At 39.3% G+C, this 13,879-nt stretch overlaps 4 protein-coding genes across 9 annotated transcripts in view; 3 read left to right on the forward strand and 1 right to left on the reverse strand.

Annotated features, from left to right (window-relative positions):
• The first annotated feature begins 1,276 nt into the window (after nucleotides 1-1,276).
• LOC137788201 (CD209 antigen-like) lies at nucleotides 1,277-3,787 on the forward strand. The gene is made up of 6 exons (XM_068581057.1): nucleotides 1,277-1,540; nucleotides 1,880-1,981; nucleotides 2,718-2,975; nucleotides 3,075-3,238; nucleotides 3,410-3,543; nucleotides 3,631-3,787. The coding sequence occupies exons 1-6, from the start codon at nucleotides 1,420-1,422 to the stop codon at nucleotides 3,785-3,787; spliced, it is 936 nt and encodes a 311-aa protein (XP_068437158.1). The 5' UTR covers nucleotides 1,277-1,419.
• Nucleotides 3,788-4,392: 605 nt separating this feature from the next.
• On the forward strand, nucleotides 4,393-7,458 carry LOC137787802 (C-type lectin domain family 4 member M-like). Its single transcript, XM_068580540.1, has 6 exons — nucleotides 4,393-4,516; nucleotides 4,937-5,053; nucleotides 5,738-5,986; nucleotides 6,101-6,264; nucleotides 6,947-7,083; nucleotides 7,308-7,458. The coding sequence occupies exons 1-6, from the start codon at nucleotides 4,393-4,395 to the stop codon at nucleotides 7,456-7,458; spliced, it is 942 nt and encodes a 313-aa protein (XP_068436641.1).
• On the reverse strand, nucleotides 6,398-11,728 carry ttc8 (tetratricopeptide repeat domain 8). Of its 4 annotated transcripts, XM_068581003.1 has the most exons (15): nucleotides 11,545-11,728; nucleotides 11,000-11,120; nucleotides 10,833-10,896; nucleotides 10,565-10,724; nucleotides 10,348-10,437; nucleotides 10,211-10,255; nucleotides 10,025-10,110; nucleotides 9,840-9,927; nucleotides 9,634-9,744; nucleotides 9,390-9,529; nucleotides 9,105-9,279; nucleotides 8,843-8,965; nucleotides 8,477-8,560; nucleotides 8,222-8,367; nucleotides 6,398-7,416 (listed from the first exon to the last, which is right to left on the reverse strand). In XM_068581003.1, exons 1-14 carry the CDS (start codon nucleotides 11,656-11,658, stop codon nucleotides 8,251-8,253), a joined length of 1,518 nt encoding a protein of 505 aa, XP_068437104.1. In that variant the 5' UTR covers nucleotides 11,659-11,728; the 3' UTR covers nucleotides 6,398-7,416; nucleotides 8,222-8,250. The 4 variants fall into 4 exon arrangements, with proteins under 4 accessions (XP_068437104.1, XP_068437103.1, XP_068437106.1 ...); XM_068581002.1 differs by lacking the exon at nucleotides 6,398-7,416 and having other exon boundaries at nucleotides 7,556-8,367; XM_068581005.1 differs by lacking the exon at nucleotides 6,398-7,416 and having other exon boundaries at nucleotides 7,556-8,367; nucleotides 10,996-11,120; nucleotides 11,545-11,683.
• Nucleotides 11,729-12,217: 489 nt separating this feature from the next.
• eml5 (EMAP like 5) overlaps nucleotides 12,218-13,879 on the forward strand; it is a 33,075-nt gene continuing 31,413 nt past the window's right edge. For all 3 annotated transcript variants that reach the window (XM_068580090.1, XM_068580091.1, XM_068580092.1), the window contains exon 1: nucleotides 12,218-12,693. In XM_068580090.1, the coding sequence (XP_068436191.1) occupies nucleotides 12,497-12,693 (197 nt within the window). In that variant the 5' untranslated portion in view covers nucleotides 12,218-12,496. The remainder of the gene's footprint in view (nucleotides 12,694-13,879) is intronic.

A 13,879-nucleotide genomic window follows, 5' to 3' on the forward strand; every position in this document is an offset into this window, starting at 1 on the left:
AGTTGTTGCTGTTAGCGCTCTATTTTTCCACCATATTGGGCTGTTTCTTGAGTAAACGCAGAGCAGAGTTTGTATGAGGAGACGCAGAGTAAATGTGTTTACCCTTTCTACCAGTAGATGGCAGTATAAGTGCATATAGACCATACATTTAATTAATTCGATTAATATCAATACATCAATAGAGGTAGTTTGCTGTTCCTGTAAAACTGAGCAACCGGGCTATTGGTGCCCCCAGGTTACATGTCAGTCGCTAACACATTTACATCAGTAGGTCATGACCTTCCTTAGCTAAGAGCAGTAGCTCACATGCACCTTTATCTTTTCCAATGACACTCTTTGGAGAGGACCTCACATTTATCAGATCCGGGAAATGGACATTACCCTGGACAACAAATATAGATGTCTATTATTTAGGGTCAGTTAAAAATGTACAATCTTGCACCACAACGTGGGTATTTCAATATTTGTATTTTAGTTTGAACTTCAGTGCGAGAAATTCAAAAATAGTTTTCCCCCCACACTTAAACTAACTAATACATGTTTTGCAAAGGGGTTGTAAACGGGGCACAACCTCCGCACTTATATATGGTTATATATCACGTTAATACGTTCATTTAATACCTATTATCCTGTTTCTATTTGTACAAGTGTGTTGTATGTAAATTAAATTTTCTTACTCTGTGTGTTGATATAAGCTCAGTTTCGCCAGCAAAGCTGATGATACGGTTGGAATTTTAGTGACATTCATTTATTGAGCGCACCTTATCTATAACTTTGTCAGCTCAAATTAAGCCTGCAGAGAATTCAGTCACACACACACACACACACACACACACACACACACACACACACACACACACACACACACACACACACACACACACACACACACACACACACACACACACACACACACACACACACACACACACACACACAGTACCTTACCCATACCTTCACCCTCACTACACATTACCAGATCTGTCTGGCAGCCCTTTACCCAATCTGACCCAACTCACCACCAGATGGTGATCACATTTGATGGTGCAAGACATACGAGGCAGGCTAGACTATGTATTAAGTGCTAGCAGCAAATGTTATCACACTAACACATCATAAAGATTATCTGCCAAACATCAAAATGTTAGCATTGTCATGGTGATCGCTGAGCTTGTTAGCATGCAAAGATTAAACTTTAGCTCAAAGCACTGTGCCTCAGTGCAACACATCCTTGCAGTTCTGAAGTAGGACACACACACACACACACACACACACACACACACACACACACACACACACACGCACACACGCACACACACACACACACACACACACACACACACACACACACACACACACACGCCTTATCACTGGTATAAGCAGGAGACAAACAGATCAATAGGCACCATTTGCACCAGAATGGAGAACTCACAGTCACAGTCAAAAGTAGGAGAGGAATTGTCCTTTGAACAGAAGATTGCTCAAGATTTCAAGATCTCAGATGGACATGCAGGATTTCTCCATCAAACATTTGGACAAGGTACAACTAACACAAAAAACTAAAATATAAAATCTTCTACAGTTTCTGATCAATGTCCTACTTCTATTCTCTCTCAAAATGGCACACTGTAAGTTTAGTTCATTCCTTGACTTAGATTTTAGATGTATGAAACTGTTTAATATAATCTTCAGATACATGCTATGGTTTTAAAACTCAAAAACGGATGATTTTAACTTCAGGATCATGTCCATGAATTTATGTGTAACCTATTAGAAGGTCACCATGATATTGTTATTAATTTAATTTTTCTGGCTCTAACTTAAAAAGTAAATATGATATTAAGAGTTTACCTTTGAGGAACTTATGGTCTGTGTACAGAGGGAGGTGGATCTATGTTTCCACACCACCGACGGGTTATCCTCAGCCTGGGCCTGCTGAATGCTGTTCTGCTGATAACTGCTGTTGTCATTGGGGTTTACTGTAAGTATTTTAGCGGTAAATACGCTGTATTAGGTTAAAATAGCCAAATGTAAAGCAATAATAAGTACATTTACATCCTGGAATGAAAACGCATTTGTCCAGCTAATTTACCCGTTTATGACAACCGTGCACGGCTGAATTCGTTATATGATTCACTGATCTAAATAATATGAAGGCTTAAAGTTATGCATAATTAAGGGAATGGCTGCTTTGAGTGACAGGTGGGTGCTTTACCAGGTCGCTGGCTGATAACTGTCTAATCTGCAGCGTCACCCTCACATCTCTGCTCCACCCATAATCCACCTCTTTGCCCATTTTTTTATTGAGCCGAGAATTATGCAGTATTGTGGCTGCCAAGATGGTGACGGACAGAGCCAGTACCCACACAGCTTCACAAGAGCTCTTCAGAAATAAGGGTGATGACACGAGACTGTGTCCATATTTGATACAGTCTATGGATTGGATTCAGCCCTATTGTAATACATTACGAGGAAACGATACTATAGGGCTGTAACTAATAATATTTTTATAATATCAATATGATAAATTAGTCTGTCAAATGCTTTGTCTATTAATTTACTTATATTTTGATCTGTAAAATGTCACAAAATTGAGAAAAATGAACATCAGAATTTCCCATTGACCTCCTTAAGCAGTCAGTAACACAGTTGTTCACACATACCAGTGTTGCTACAGTTTCTCTTTCTCTCTGTTATTACACATTTCTATGCCTCAGGTTCCAAAGGTGAGAACCTTCAGGTTCCTCATTCAGCTATTTTACCCTTCATCGTAGAGATAAACCATCTCCGCAACAACAGTGGTATCATCAGAGCTAAACTGGAGGCCCAGGCACAATTAGTGACACAGCGCGCCAACCATCAGCAACTAAAGCTGCAACTAAAGCAGATGGTAACCGCCACTGACCGGCTTCAAGGACAGATGGAGATCCTACAGACAGAGAAGACAAATCTGCAGTCTGATAAAACTACCGTAGGTAAGACAGAATTCCAACCAAGCAGTCCTGTAAAATGTAATCATTTTTAGAGAAAGTAAAAAAGTGTATATGACAAGTAATGTTATTTGTTTGACGCAGAGGAATCTTGTGGCAGATGCCGTCAAGGATGGAGGCTTCTTAAATCATCCTGCTATTACTTTTCTCACCATGTGTCCGACTCCAAAAAGAACTGGCCGGAAAGCAGAGCACACTGTATAAGTCAAGGGGGCGACCTCCTTGTGATCGATAACTTAGTTAAGCAGGTGAGTTTCCATCACTGAAGTAAAACAAATTGTATGTCATTTTCTCAGGAATAAAAAATACTAACTTAATGTCTCCTGGTTTTAAAGTTCCATCAAGTACATTTTTCATGGCTCTGTTTAGTATTGTGTATGAGAGAACATTGTCCAGCTCCTGTGTCTGCTTTCTTTCAGCATCTCATAACTGATTACGCGACAACTTCAGGAGGCATTGGTTTGTGGTGGCAGAACGGATTTTGGATTGGCCTCACTGATGTTGTGATACCGGGAACATGGGTTTGGGTTAACAATGTGACTGTGGAAACAAGGTAAGCATCTCACAGACTGTTAACTCTTACTATTCATTTGTGGAACTACATTGTTCCCTGAATTATTTGTATTTATATCTTCTCAAGCTACTGGAAAAGAGGGCAGCCTTCCATTATGGGACATCAGAGTGGGAACTGTGCTGCTTTTTATCACTTTGCTGATACTAGGGGAGCATGGTTTAATGGAAACTGTCTTGAGCATTTAAAATACTGGATTTGTGAAATGGAGCCAAGCCAAACATGAAGCCTCTCAAGTGTAAATCACAATAACTGGACAAATCTTTTGTGTATGCAAAATCTTTCAAATAAACAAATTGCAACTTGACGCATATATCATCCATGTTGTTTGTGACCATTTAATGTCCCGCACATATGTTTTGCAAATATATGTGCAGTACTAAGTCTATAATGCATTTTACTCTATTATCTTAGCAGTTGGTCTGAAATTGTCCCACATCGCTACAACACTGGTGCACACATCTGCCTATAGTCCTATTTAATTACCTTGTTGATTCCCCATTTGTTACTATAACTTAATAACAAATCGGAGAAAATGCTATGTCCAGCTGTATATAGTAGAAAATGTCAGCCATGTAGCGATTTAATGAAATCATACTAAATGGAACATGATACCTAAAGACTCTTATAAAGCTCAGCTGTTTGACCACATTAGAAATCCTTTTAATCAGAAATTGACATTGCACTTCAAATCCCCTACAGCCCATGTAAATATTTAACAAATTAACCTGATTTTCTGTTTGTAATGTTACACACACACACGCACAGGGCAAGGTCCCAACAAACAATCTGTCCTCCACAGTCACGTCAGACTCTCTTTAAACAGTCAAAATGGAGGAAGGAGAACATTTAGGTGGCACTTTTGATGGTTCATATAAGAAAATGATTGATCCAGAGGACTTTAGTGAAGGTGATCACACTCTCTACTCCAGGAGGGACCAAGAGAAGCAACATGGTATAGTAAATGACAAATAAATTAAATCAATGCACATTAGTGAGAATATTATCCGTTTTTTTAAGAGACAGTGATTCTAAAATACTACTAGAAACACATCACACTGGTATTTCGATGGTATTTTAACATGCAGCTTGTTTTGCTATAAGCAATTAAGTATATATATATATATATATATATATATATATATATATATATATATATATATATATATATATATATATATATTTTAATCACTGTATAACTCAACTATTTAGTATTTCCAATATAATATACAGAGACGCATTAAAACATAACGTGTCTCATTTGGTTTTCATTTACTTTTTTCAACCGTCTGTAGGTTATTTGTATTATATTGAATTGTTAGTATATTCTTGCACAGTTATTGGCTCTGCTATTGACCGTTAAGTCTCTGTGAAGTGTCCATGTTGATGGTGACACCTGGATCCCGTTTTGATCGTCACAAGCTGCTCATCGTGAGCCTGGCAGTGCTTGCTGTGGTTCTGCTAGCAGTTGACATTGGCCTGGGAGTCTACTGTAAGTTATGAACCGCGCTCCTGGTGTCAAAAATTCCTTATGTGAACACATACTTGGTCAATAAATGTGATTCTGATTGTAAGTCAAGGTTCTGCTTCAAAATTTTACTCAAGTTTAATGAACATCAAAATATACTTAAAGTACTAAAAGTAAAAGTACCTGTTATGTTTATACATTCATCACTTTAGTCACTTTTCATGTTGCAGCTATGGAGGGAAGCTCATTTTGGTTACTTATATACTGCTCGTTAGCTTTTAACCTACAATAATGTATAATCATTATTTATTAGATGGTTTGTATTTTGTATTAATAGTCGGAATCATCAAAGTCACAACAAAAAAAACCCAGAAAGTATAATAATTGCCTAAAATGTAGTAAAGTAAAAGTATAAAACAGAAATGCTCAAGTAAGGTACTAATCCCTCATAAGTACAGAGTACTCATAACTTGAATATTATTATTATTAATTGCATCCAACATAGATGTAAAGGGCTTCACAACGAAACACATATGAGCAAATAAGATCCAGAACCCAGGAGGTGAAATAAGATGAAGCAAAATTGTAATATGCAAGAAATAAAATCAGTCACAGTGCATGTAGTTTTTCTGTTCCTAATCCTGTGCTCATGTTTGACTTATTAATGCAATTGTATATGTACTGTATGCAATGTATGACCACTTACAGATAACAAACTAACCGATGAGCAGACGATAACGGACATCAGCACTGAGGTGGCCAAACTGCAGGCTTCCTACAGCACCATGATCCAAAGCAGGGACGAAGCCCAAAAACAGCTGGCAAACGAGATCAGTGAGCAGCAACTTACCAAATGGGAGATTGAACACGAGAGTGTAAGAACCAAATACTACGAAAACCTGAGAGACAAACACCACATGGACATTTCCGCGTTGCAGTCCTACATCCCAATGATTAGTAAGAGCTTCTTTTGTTTAGTTTATTTTGACAGATTGTTTGTGTCATCGAGATTAGGAAACATAATTATTGTGACTCAACAACACATTATGCTTCCATTTTCTTTTGCAACAGTGGAGGGCTGCAGACACTGTCTACCAGGATGGACTTTGATAAACTCAGTGTGTTACTACTTTGCATTCTCTGGTGCTGTTATACGCAGATCATGGCATGACGCCAGACAGTTCTGCAAAACTCAAGGAGGTGACTTAGCAGTGATAAACAGCAGAGAGACACACGTAAGACTCAACATTTAGTCAATATGTTAATATTCCTGGACAAACTCGGCAATACAATTATTTTAATTCACTTTTATTATGCTTTACATTTTGTATTAATAGAAAAATTACCTTTAAAATATGACGTAAAGTATTCATTGAACAGTAAATGTCCTGTCAGTATTTTACTAATACAGTATATTATATGATGGTTTTTAATTAATATTACTGCTGGATGTGTATGTTGCATTTTGATGTTCAAGGTTGTGCTAATTGTAATTCCTTATTATATTTGGAGGTAGTTTAATCTACAGCTATGCTTAATATGTTTGTCATATCGCTGGACTCTGAGAACCATATATCTCTTGATGCATTTCCTAGCTGATCCAAGAGGATTCAAATAGTTTATTTAACTCAAGAGGAATTCTCTCATTACGTACAGGGACACTTCTTTCATTTTATCAAACATATTTTAAAATCACCCAATCTGGAGATATGTGTTTTTTTTCTGAGAAGGAAAGATATGAAGATCTGCCATGTGTATGTAGTACAATGCTTTCTTCTGAGATGTAGTGGAGTAGAATAATAAAGTCACATCATATGGAGTACAAGTACCTCAAATGTATAGTACCTAAGTAACTGTACTTCGTTCCATTCCCCCACTGACATGTATGTGTGCGTTTGTACATTTCCGACCTTGCAGCTGGCAATAAGCGGCCTGATAAATACTTATCACGACCCCTCTGAAATAGCAGGCCACACTGGCTTCTGGATCGGCTTAAGTGATTTGGAGGTGGAAGGGACTTGGAAATGGCTGGATGGAACAAGACTGACTCAGGGGTAACAGTGACATATGCACGGATACAAAAAAAATGCAAAAGTTAATTAATTTAAGTCAAATACATATTGGGATTGGAGGAACTGTTGCGGTAGCACATTCTCATAATTATAGTGTGTCAATATACAATTTGTAATGCCACTCTTGAAAATCAAATAAGCAATTTTGTTTGAACATATTGTTAAAAAGCAGTTACTATCGCTCACCAACTTATCATTTGTTTCAGGTACTGGAATGATGGAGAGCCCAACAATGCGGGTAATGAGGACTGTGCAGCGACGTATCGCAGAAACAACCCCTTTAAGGCCTGGAATGATGCTCCATGTTCTTATGACCTGAAATGGATTTGCCAAAAACAACCAATGTCTGCGAGTTAATGTGTTATTTTAAAATCACATTTTGTTTTCAGTGAATTGTTTGAATGAAAAATTAACTTGTTCTTAAAGACTTTTACATCTTTATTTTATTGTCAAGTCAGTATTTGCTGAGACTTCAAAATGGAAAAGAAGGTCAAAATACCAAAAATACATTTGAATTATGAAATTAACTACAAAATGCAGGTTAAACGTTACACTGTAATAAATATTTTGACTATGTACATATGAAATGCTACTATACAGATCTGTACACTACGGTACCAGTTTATCAGGAAAACACCCAGCTTTGCATACATTGTACATTCCTTACAAGTCATATGTCGCATGACAAAGCAACACTTAAAGTGTCAGTTACCATTGAGTTGTTAAATTAAGCTTGGAGAAATCCCAGACATTTATCATTATGAATAATGATAATGAAGTATTATCATAAAATAATAACCAGTAAGAGTTAACTTAGCCACTGGAGCTAATTCCCAAAACAGCTGTCTTGTTGGATTACAGGCCTCAAATGTAGAATGGCCAAATAAGTTCAAATGAACAAACAAGGCCAGTCACTTCTGACAACATTCGTGTATACGTATCAATTGATAAATAAACACAAAGCAAAACTAATGTTGATTGCTGTTGATTTCAACATATCTGATTTCCATCTTGGTTTCCATGGCTGATTTACCTGCCAATCTAATTTGTTCAGGAGTCCATGACTACCACTAGAGCTCAATATTTCTTTTCTTTAACTCCTGTATTATTCAAACCACACCTTTCTTTCTAAGCATGCTGGTCGGACTCTCACAGCGCCGCAAAGTGCTGCCGAAGTTGCTTCAGAAGCTGCTGAGTGTCGACGTGCTCCGGAAAGGAGTCCTCGGACTTTTGGGCGGCAGTGTAACTGCTTTGAAGGTCTCCAATCTGGAAACAGACAACATCATCACATACATCGGCAGACTGTATTGTGGAGATCACACTATTAGATATGTATTTTTTTTATATTTAGGTATATTAAAGAGTGACAAATTACCTTTTCAGAGAGAATGGCGAGATTGAAGTGTGGCTCATACATGTGAGGGGCCAGAGATGCAGCTGTCTGCAGAAAGGCTTTAGACTAGATAGTAGACAGGACAACCATTAGTATTGTCGACATTATTCTATTAATTTATAGTAAGGCATCTTCTAAATCAGACAGCTACGACGGCATTCTGCCAACTTATTCGCTCAGTTACAGTTTCAGTGAAGTTCAAGACTATCGCAAGTGTTAGTGATTCATTGAACAATGCACATAAAAAACCTTTATGATGTCATGCAGTGTTTTAAGAAGACATTCAGGGCAAGTCACTAAAATAATTAAAAGGATAATTGGCAACCTGACTTAAAGGTATATTTTCACCTGTTCAATACGTCCTTTGCGCAGCTCCAGCACAGCCAGGTTGTTGTAGGCCTCTGCATGGTCATTATTATTAGCCAAAGCCAGTTTAAAACACTGGTAGGCCAGATTCAAGTCTCCTATGCCCTGTAAACATAGAGCACATGCACTTTGTTACCAACTTCTGTATCCATTGTAAGCTTGTGAGCTCTATTTTCTTTCATCCTTATTGAATAGTATTAAATCAACCGACATTCTGGGATACTTTTGGGGATCGTGAACTCACCACAGCCACATGACCTATGTTGTACCACACATCCGCCTGCTCTTCATCGTTGGCCACTAAGGCCTGAGCCCTCTCAAATGAAGACAGGGTCATGTCGTACTGCTGGGCGTAGAAGCAGCACAGGCCCAGGTTGTTGTACAACTGGCAGTTATACACCCCCATCTGAAGTAGCCGTCTAGCATTGGAAGAAAACGTATTGAATCACAGCTGGGATATAGTTTCTCGAAACCTAGAGTGGAACAATACATTACATACTAGTAAATTATGCATACATGTGTATCTAACCTGTAGAAGCGCAGGGCGATCTCAGGCTGATCAGTGTAGAAGTGATTGCTGCCTATACAGGCTATAGCCTCCACGTGAGTGTTGTCCTGCTTCAGGACATCTTTGTAATACTCTGTGGCTGATGAGATGTTGTTCATCTCCTGTGGCAATGTCACAGAATAAACAGTACATATGATTTCCTTTTTCATTTTGGCAATTGTATTTGGCATGAAAACTAAGTGGAAACTATAGTGACATACTGTACCTCGTGTATGCGAGCGATTCCTGTTAGAAGAGTAACCTCACCAGGAAAGTGGTCCAGACCTTGCTTGAAAAGGTTAAGGGCTGTGATTGGTTGATCCAGGCGCTGATACACCTAAGAGAAAACACACACACGCTCCTTTATAGCTAACTTTTGGCATCAGGAAGAGAGTATTTTCCATTGTGCAACAAATGGTAATGTGTCACGACCTTCGCAAGGTAGAGATATGTATCCACCACCTCTTTATGGTTGAGAGCTGATCTAAACTGTTTTTCTGCCTCTCGATATAAACCAAGCCTGCAAAGGTCAGAGACGTTAATCATTAGATAGATTACAAAGGTAATGCTTAAATCAGAAATGTTGAGTTTCAACCATTTGGATGCCGGTGAGTTACCTGTAGTAGCATTTCCCCAGCTGAACTTTCCACCACCAGTCTTTGAACTGAGCATGTTCAGTAGCTTGAGCAGCCAAATCTAAAGCCTGGATAATAACATACAAATTTGTGTTGCATGAACGATTAACAACAATCTTACAATTTAAAACATATATTCTTCGTAACTTAGAATTATAAAACACTTACATTTTTTACATCGTTTTCATGATGGAAGATGTACTCAAACAACGTCTGAGAAGTGAAATTATGGTTACTTAACATTATGAAAGAAAATTATGACTATGACTTTGAATAATTTTTGCAAGTGATGGTCTCAATCTTACCCTGGATAAATGCGGTTTTTGAGAATACTTGGCCAGGTTTAGTCTCGACAAGTTTATATATGGTCCTTCAGCATTGGTTAACATCGAAGCCTGGTGACACGGGGAAACAAAATATCATGCATGGATAATATTAATTATGTTTGCCCAAAAAGTGTATTTGTGTTTGCACGTGGAGCCTTTCAGTCGATGCAGACTGACACAAGGAATATTTACTCACTGTTCCCAGACGAATGAATCTGCCAGAAGCGCTGGTGACAGGACGAGCAGTGCTTGCAGTGCGTGGGGTCTTGATGGCCTGCTCCATTGTCCCAGGACGTCCTGACTGTGTGGTGGGCCTCACAAATCCTGTGATGGGACGCCCTGATTGGGTCAAAGGCCTGAAATACAGAAAGGAACATTCAGATCAGGCGTCTCCTACTTTGATGAAAAATGTATCAACGGTCAAATTCCATGGTATTACATAATCATTTTCTGGCAGACAGTACCTGACAGCTGGTGTGGGACCTCCGCCCTGACTTGTTCCGGGCAGCCTCAGCGATGTTCCTGGTCCTGGAAGAAAGTCAAGTCGTCTCCGTCACATTTTACAATAGAGTAAATGTATATGAATTATTACAATTCTAAACTTTAGGTGCTGAGAGGAGTTTATACCTACGTGCAACTTGAGCAATAGAGCTTTCATCCAGCATCATCTCAGCTATGCCTTCCTGGTCGACCTCAATTTCATCGATGTATACCATCTCTGTAAGAGCGCGAGTCTTCAAGCTCCATGCAGCCTGAGAAACACACAATGCTTCAGTCATATGGATGTACAGATGAACATGGAACAGTCAGGAGCGGTGTTGAACCATCCACACGACAAAAGTATGAAAAAGGAAGGCAGAGAGTAACAAGGTTACCTCTGATATAGGTAAGGAGGAGTCCTTGAGACAGCATGCAGTGAGTTAGTGAGAGAAGAAGAAAGTTGAGGGGTAATGAATATGGAAACTTTAAAATTCATGTGGTTTAGTAACCATGAACAGCAGCAAATGAGAAACATGACGACTAAAATACGCTACTGTCAATGAATACAACGTAGTGATAACCTTCAAAGACTCGACTATGAGGATTATGTACCAGCTACTACTGCATACCGAGCAAACAAGGAAGCTTTCCTTCAGGGATAATCGCTAGCATACTAAGCTAACGACGCTACAGTACCTGGTCGTACGGGTTGTCTTGTAATATTTTAGTGCAAATGTCTGAACATTGTTGGAGCCTTCGCCTCCGGAAATAGCTCAACGCCAGAAACAAAGGGTCCATCGTCACCTCCATATCTTCGTTGGGAAAAGTCTGCCGTTAGGTGTAAAAGTCTGCTAGCAAGCTGTTAAGACGGCGACCAATGCTCCCTCTGTCGCTCGGCAACGACGGAGGAGGGCGGGGCTTCAATGCAAGTTCTTCTAATGAAATATTGTCTCTTTATTTTATTTTATATTTTTTGTGCCATTTTCGTTTTTACAATACTCACATATACTGGGACATCTACGAATATTAACGTATAATAGTTGTTGTGACATATTAGTAAAACAGTAAATATACAATCCAACTTATTATAGCGGTATTTTTGTTTGGAAAAAAGAGCATAATTAGAGCAAGATATGTACAGTAAGACACAAATAGTTAATGTTAAATTATATTTATTGTAAACAGTAAATATTAGTCCCGCATAACTTTGTGACCATGACGGAATTGTCGTCTCCTTCTATATATTCCCCCAAAATGAGTTAAGGGATCTGATTGGACGTCACAGAAGTCCGTCATCTTTGTGGGCGGCGCTTGCGGAATAACAGAGCAGCTCCATCTTTGTAGGATTTGACAGGAGCTGTGACCTGTGTCGAGGAGGACTGCGAGCCTCGGGATGAAGCAGTGGAAGTAAACTCTCATCATGAGAACAGCAGCGTAGAAACCTGTTTCTGAAATAGAAATAGACAACACCGGACAACACGACCATACATTCTCACATTATGCCTAATGTCAACGCTTTCTCTGGACTGGTGGGAATCCAACGGATCTAATGGGACGCACGGGCTTAAAATAAATCCTTTTTGGTGAATGACACTAGATCAGAAAACCTACGCGATAGCGACAGAGGGACACACACGGAAGTGCGGACATGGCTGACAGAACTGCTCCCAACTGCCACCTGAGACTGGAGTGGGTTTACGGATACCGAGGACACCAGTGCCGCAACAACCTGTACTACACCGCCGCCAAGGAAATAGTCTATTTCGTCGCAGGTGTTGGAGTTGTGTACAACACCCGGGAGCATAAGCAGAAATTTTACCTGGGGCACAACGATGACATAATCAGGTAGCGTAATGATGCGCGGAACAGTTTGTTTCAGCACCTCGGACAGCGTTGTCATTGTGGGTGCGGATGTCACCTTGTGTCATGTAATCTGATATTTTTTTTCAGCTCAAGGGGGCACACACACGCACGCACGCACGCACGCACGCACGCACACACACACACACACACACACACACACACACACACACACACACACACACACACACACACACACACACACACACACACACACACACACACACCCAACAGCAACCCCGTAGTTTGCAAGGGACTTCAGTGCATATACTTTTCACCAGGGGTGTGTTCTCTCTCTAGCTCTCTCTCTCTCTCTCTCTCTCTCTCTCTCTCTCTCTCTCTCTCTCTCTCTCTCTCTCTCCCTCTCTCTCTCTCTCTCTCTCTCTCTCTCTCTCTCTCTCTCTCTCTCTCTCTACTGCGAGATTAATTCAGCAGGGTTCATTGTCAAACCTTAATTAATAATTTAATCTTTAAAATGAATGGAAATGACACTTATCTTTTTTCCACAAGTGAGGATTCTTTTAAAATGTTGTTTTGTTTAACAAGCAGTCCAAAACTCAACTGATATTTCATTTATAAAATATATTACAGGGATAAAAGCTGCAAATTCCCTCACCGGAAAATGGGTTATTATAAAATATTTCGAATTTTTGCCTCATAAATAACTTATTATTATTAATGCATTGTTTAAACAATGAATCAACATGCTTTTCTTTGGTGGCTATTTACATTGCTGTCACTGTTATCTCGTGACAGACACGTTTCAACATGTATAAAAGCTTTTCCAAAACAGCAGCCTACATTGTCTTTCGAGCACACAGATAACACTAATGTGGTTAATACAGCTGTGCAATTATGAAAATGCACTTTAACACACACCTGTCCTTAAAAGGATCCTTTCATTGTTTTCTGTGGGTTGTAATAACTCAAACAAACCTTGAATCACCTTCTTTCTGATCAAACACGGCAAAATAACCAGCGTTACGTGACACATGTAATGATCTTGCTTTTCAAGTTGTTACTCAGCATGCCATGCAACAGTGACCTGTGTCCACCGCTCCAGTGCTTGTGTTGACATGTATGTGTGGGTTGGCCTGGAGATGACTAGCATTATATGCTGTGTCGGTAGTCAGCTGGACTCCTGCTCCATTATTAATGGAACAATAGAGAT

This window comes from Clinocottus analis, unplaced genomic scaffold (genome assembly GCF_023055335.1).
Source record: "Clinocottus analis isolate CAN_PGR_092001 unplaced genomic scaffold, fCliAna1.0.p SCAF_17, whole genome shotgun sequence".
In the NCBI taxonomy this organism is placed as follows: Eukaryota; Metazoa; Chordata; class Actinopteri; order Perciformes; family Cottidae; genus Clinocottus; species Clinocottus analis.

What these genes read in the sequence shown, in the direction of transcription:
- LOC137787802 (XM_068580540.1), top strand. Translation starts at nt 4,393, where the DNA reads ATGGAGGAAGGAGAACATTTAGGTGGCACTTTTGATGGTTCATATAAG. An exon ending in GTCCTACATCCCAATGATTA is followed by an intron (nt 5,987 to 6,100) that starts GTAAGAGCTTCT and finishes CTTTTGCAACAG; the next exon opens with TGGAGGGCTGCAGACACTGT. An exon ending in TAAACAGCAGAGAGACACAC is followed by an intron (nt 6,265 to 6,946) that starts GTAAGACTCAAC and finishes CCGACCTTGCAG; the next exon opens with CTGGCAATAAGCGGCCTGAT.
- ttc8 (XM_068581003.1), bottom strand. Translation starts at nt 11,658, where the DNA reads ATGGAGGTGACGATGGACCCTTTGTTTCTGGCGTTGAGCTATTTCCGG. An exon ending in GATTCATTCGTCTGGGAACA is followed by an intron (nt 10,438 to 10,564) that starts GTGAGTAAATAT and finishes CCGTGTCACCAG; the next exon opens with GCTTCGATGTTAACCAATGC. An exon ending in AAAAACCGCATTTATCCAGG is followed by an intron (nt 10,256 to 10,347) that starts GTAAGATTGAGA and finishes TTCACTTCTCAG; the next exon opens with ACGTTGTTTGAGTACATCTT.
- LOC137788201 (XM_068581057.1), top strand. Translation starts at nt 1,420, where the DNA reads ATGGAGAACTCACAGTCACAGTCAAAAGTAGGAGAGGAATTGTCCTTT. An exon ending in TGTTGTCATTGGGGTTTACT is followed by an intron (nt 1,982 to 2,717) that starts GTAAGTATTTTA and finishes TCTATGCCTCAG; the next exon opens with GTTCCAAAGGTGAGAACCTT. An exon ending in GTCTGATAAAACTACCGTAG is followed by an intron (nt 2,976 to 3,074) that starts GTAAGACAGAAT and finishes TGTTTGACGCAG; the next exon opens with AGGAATCTTGTGGCAGATGC.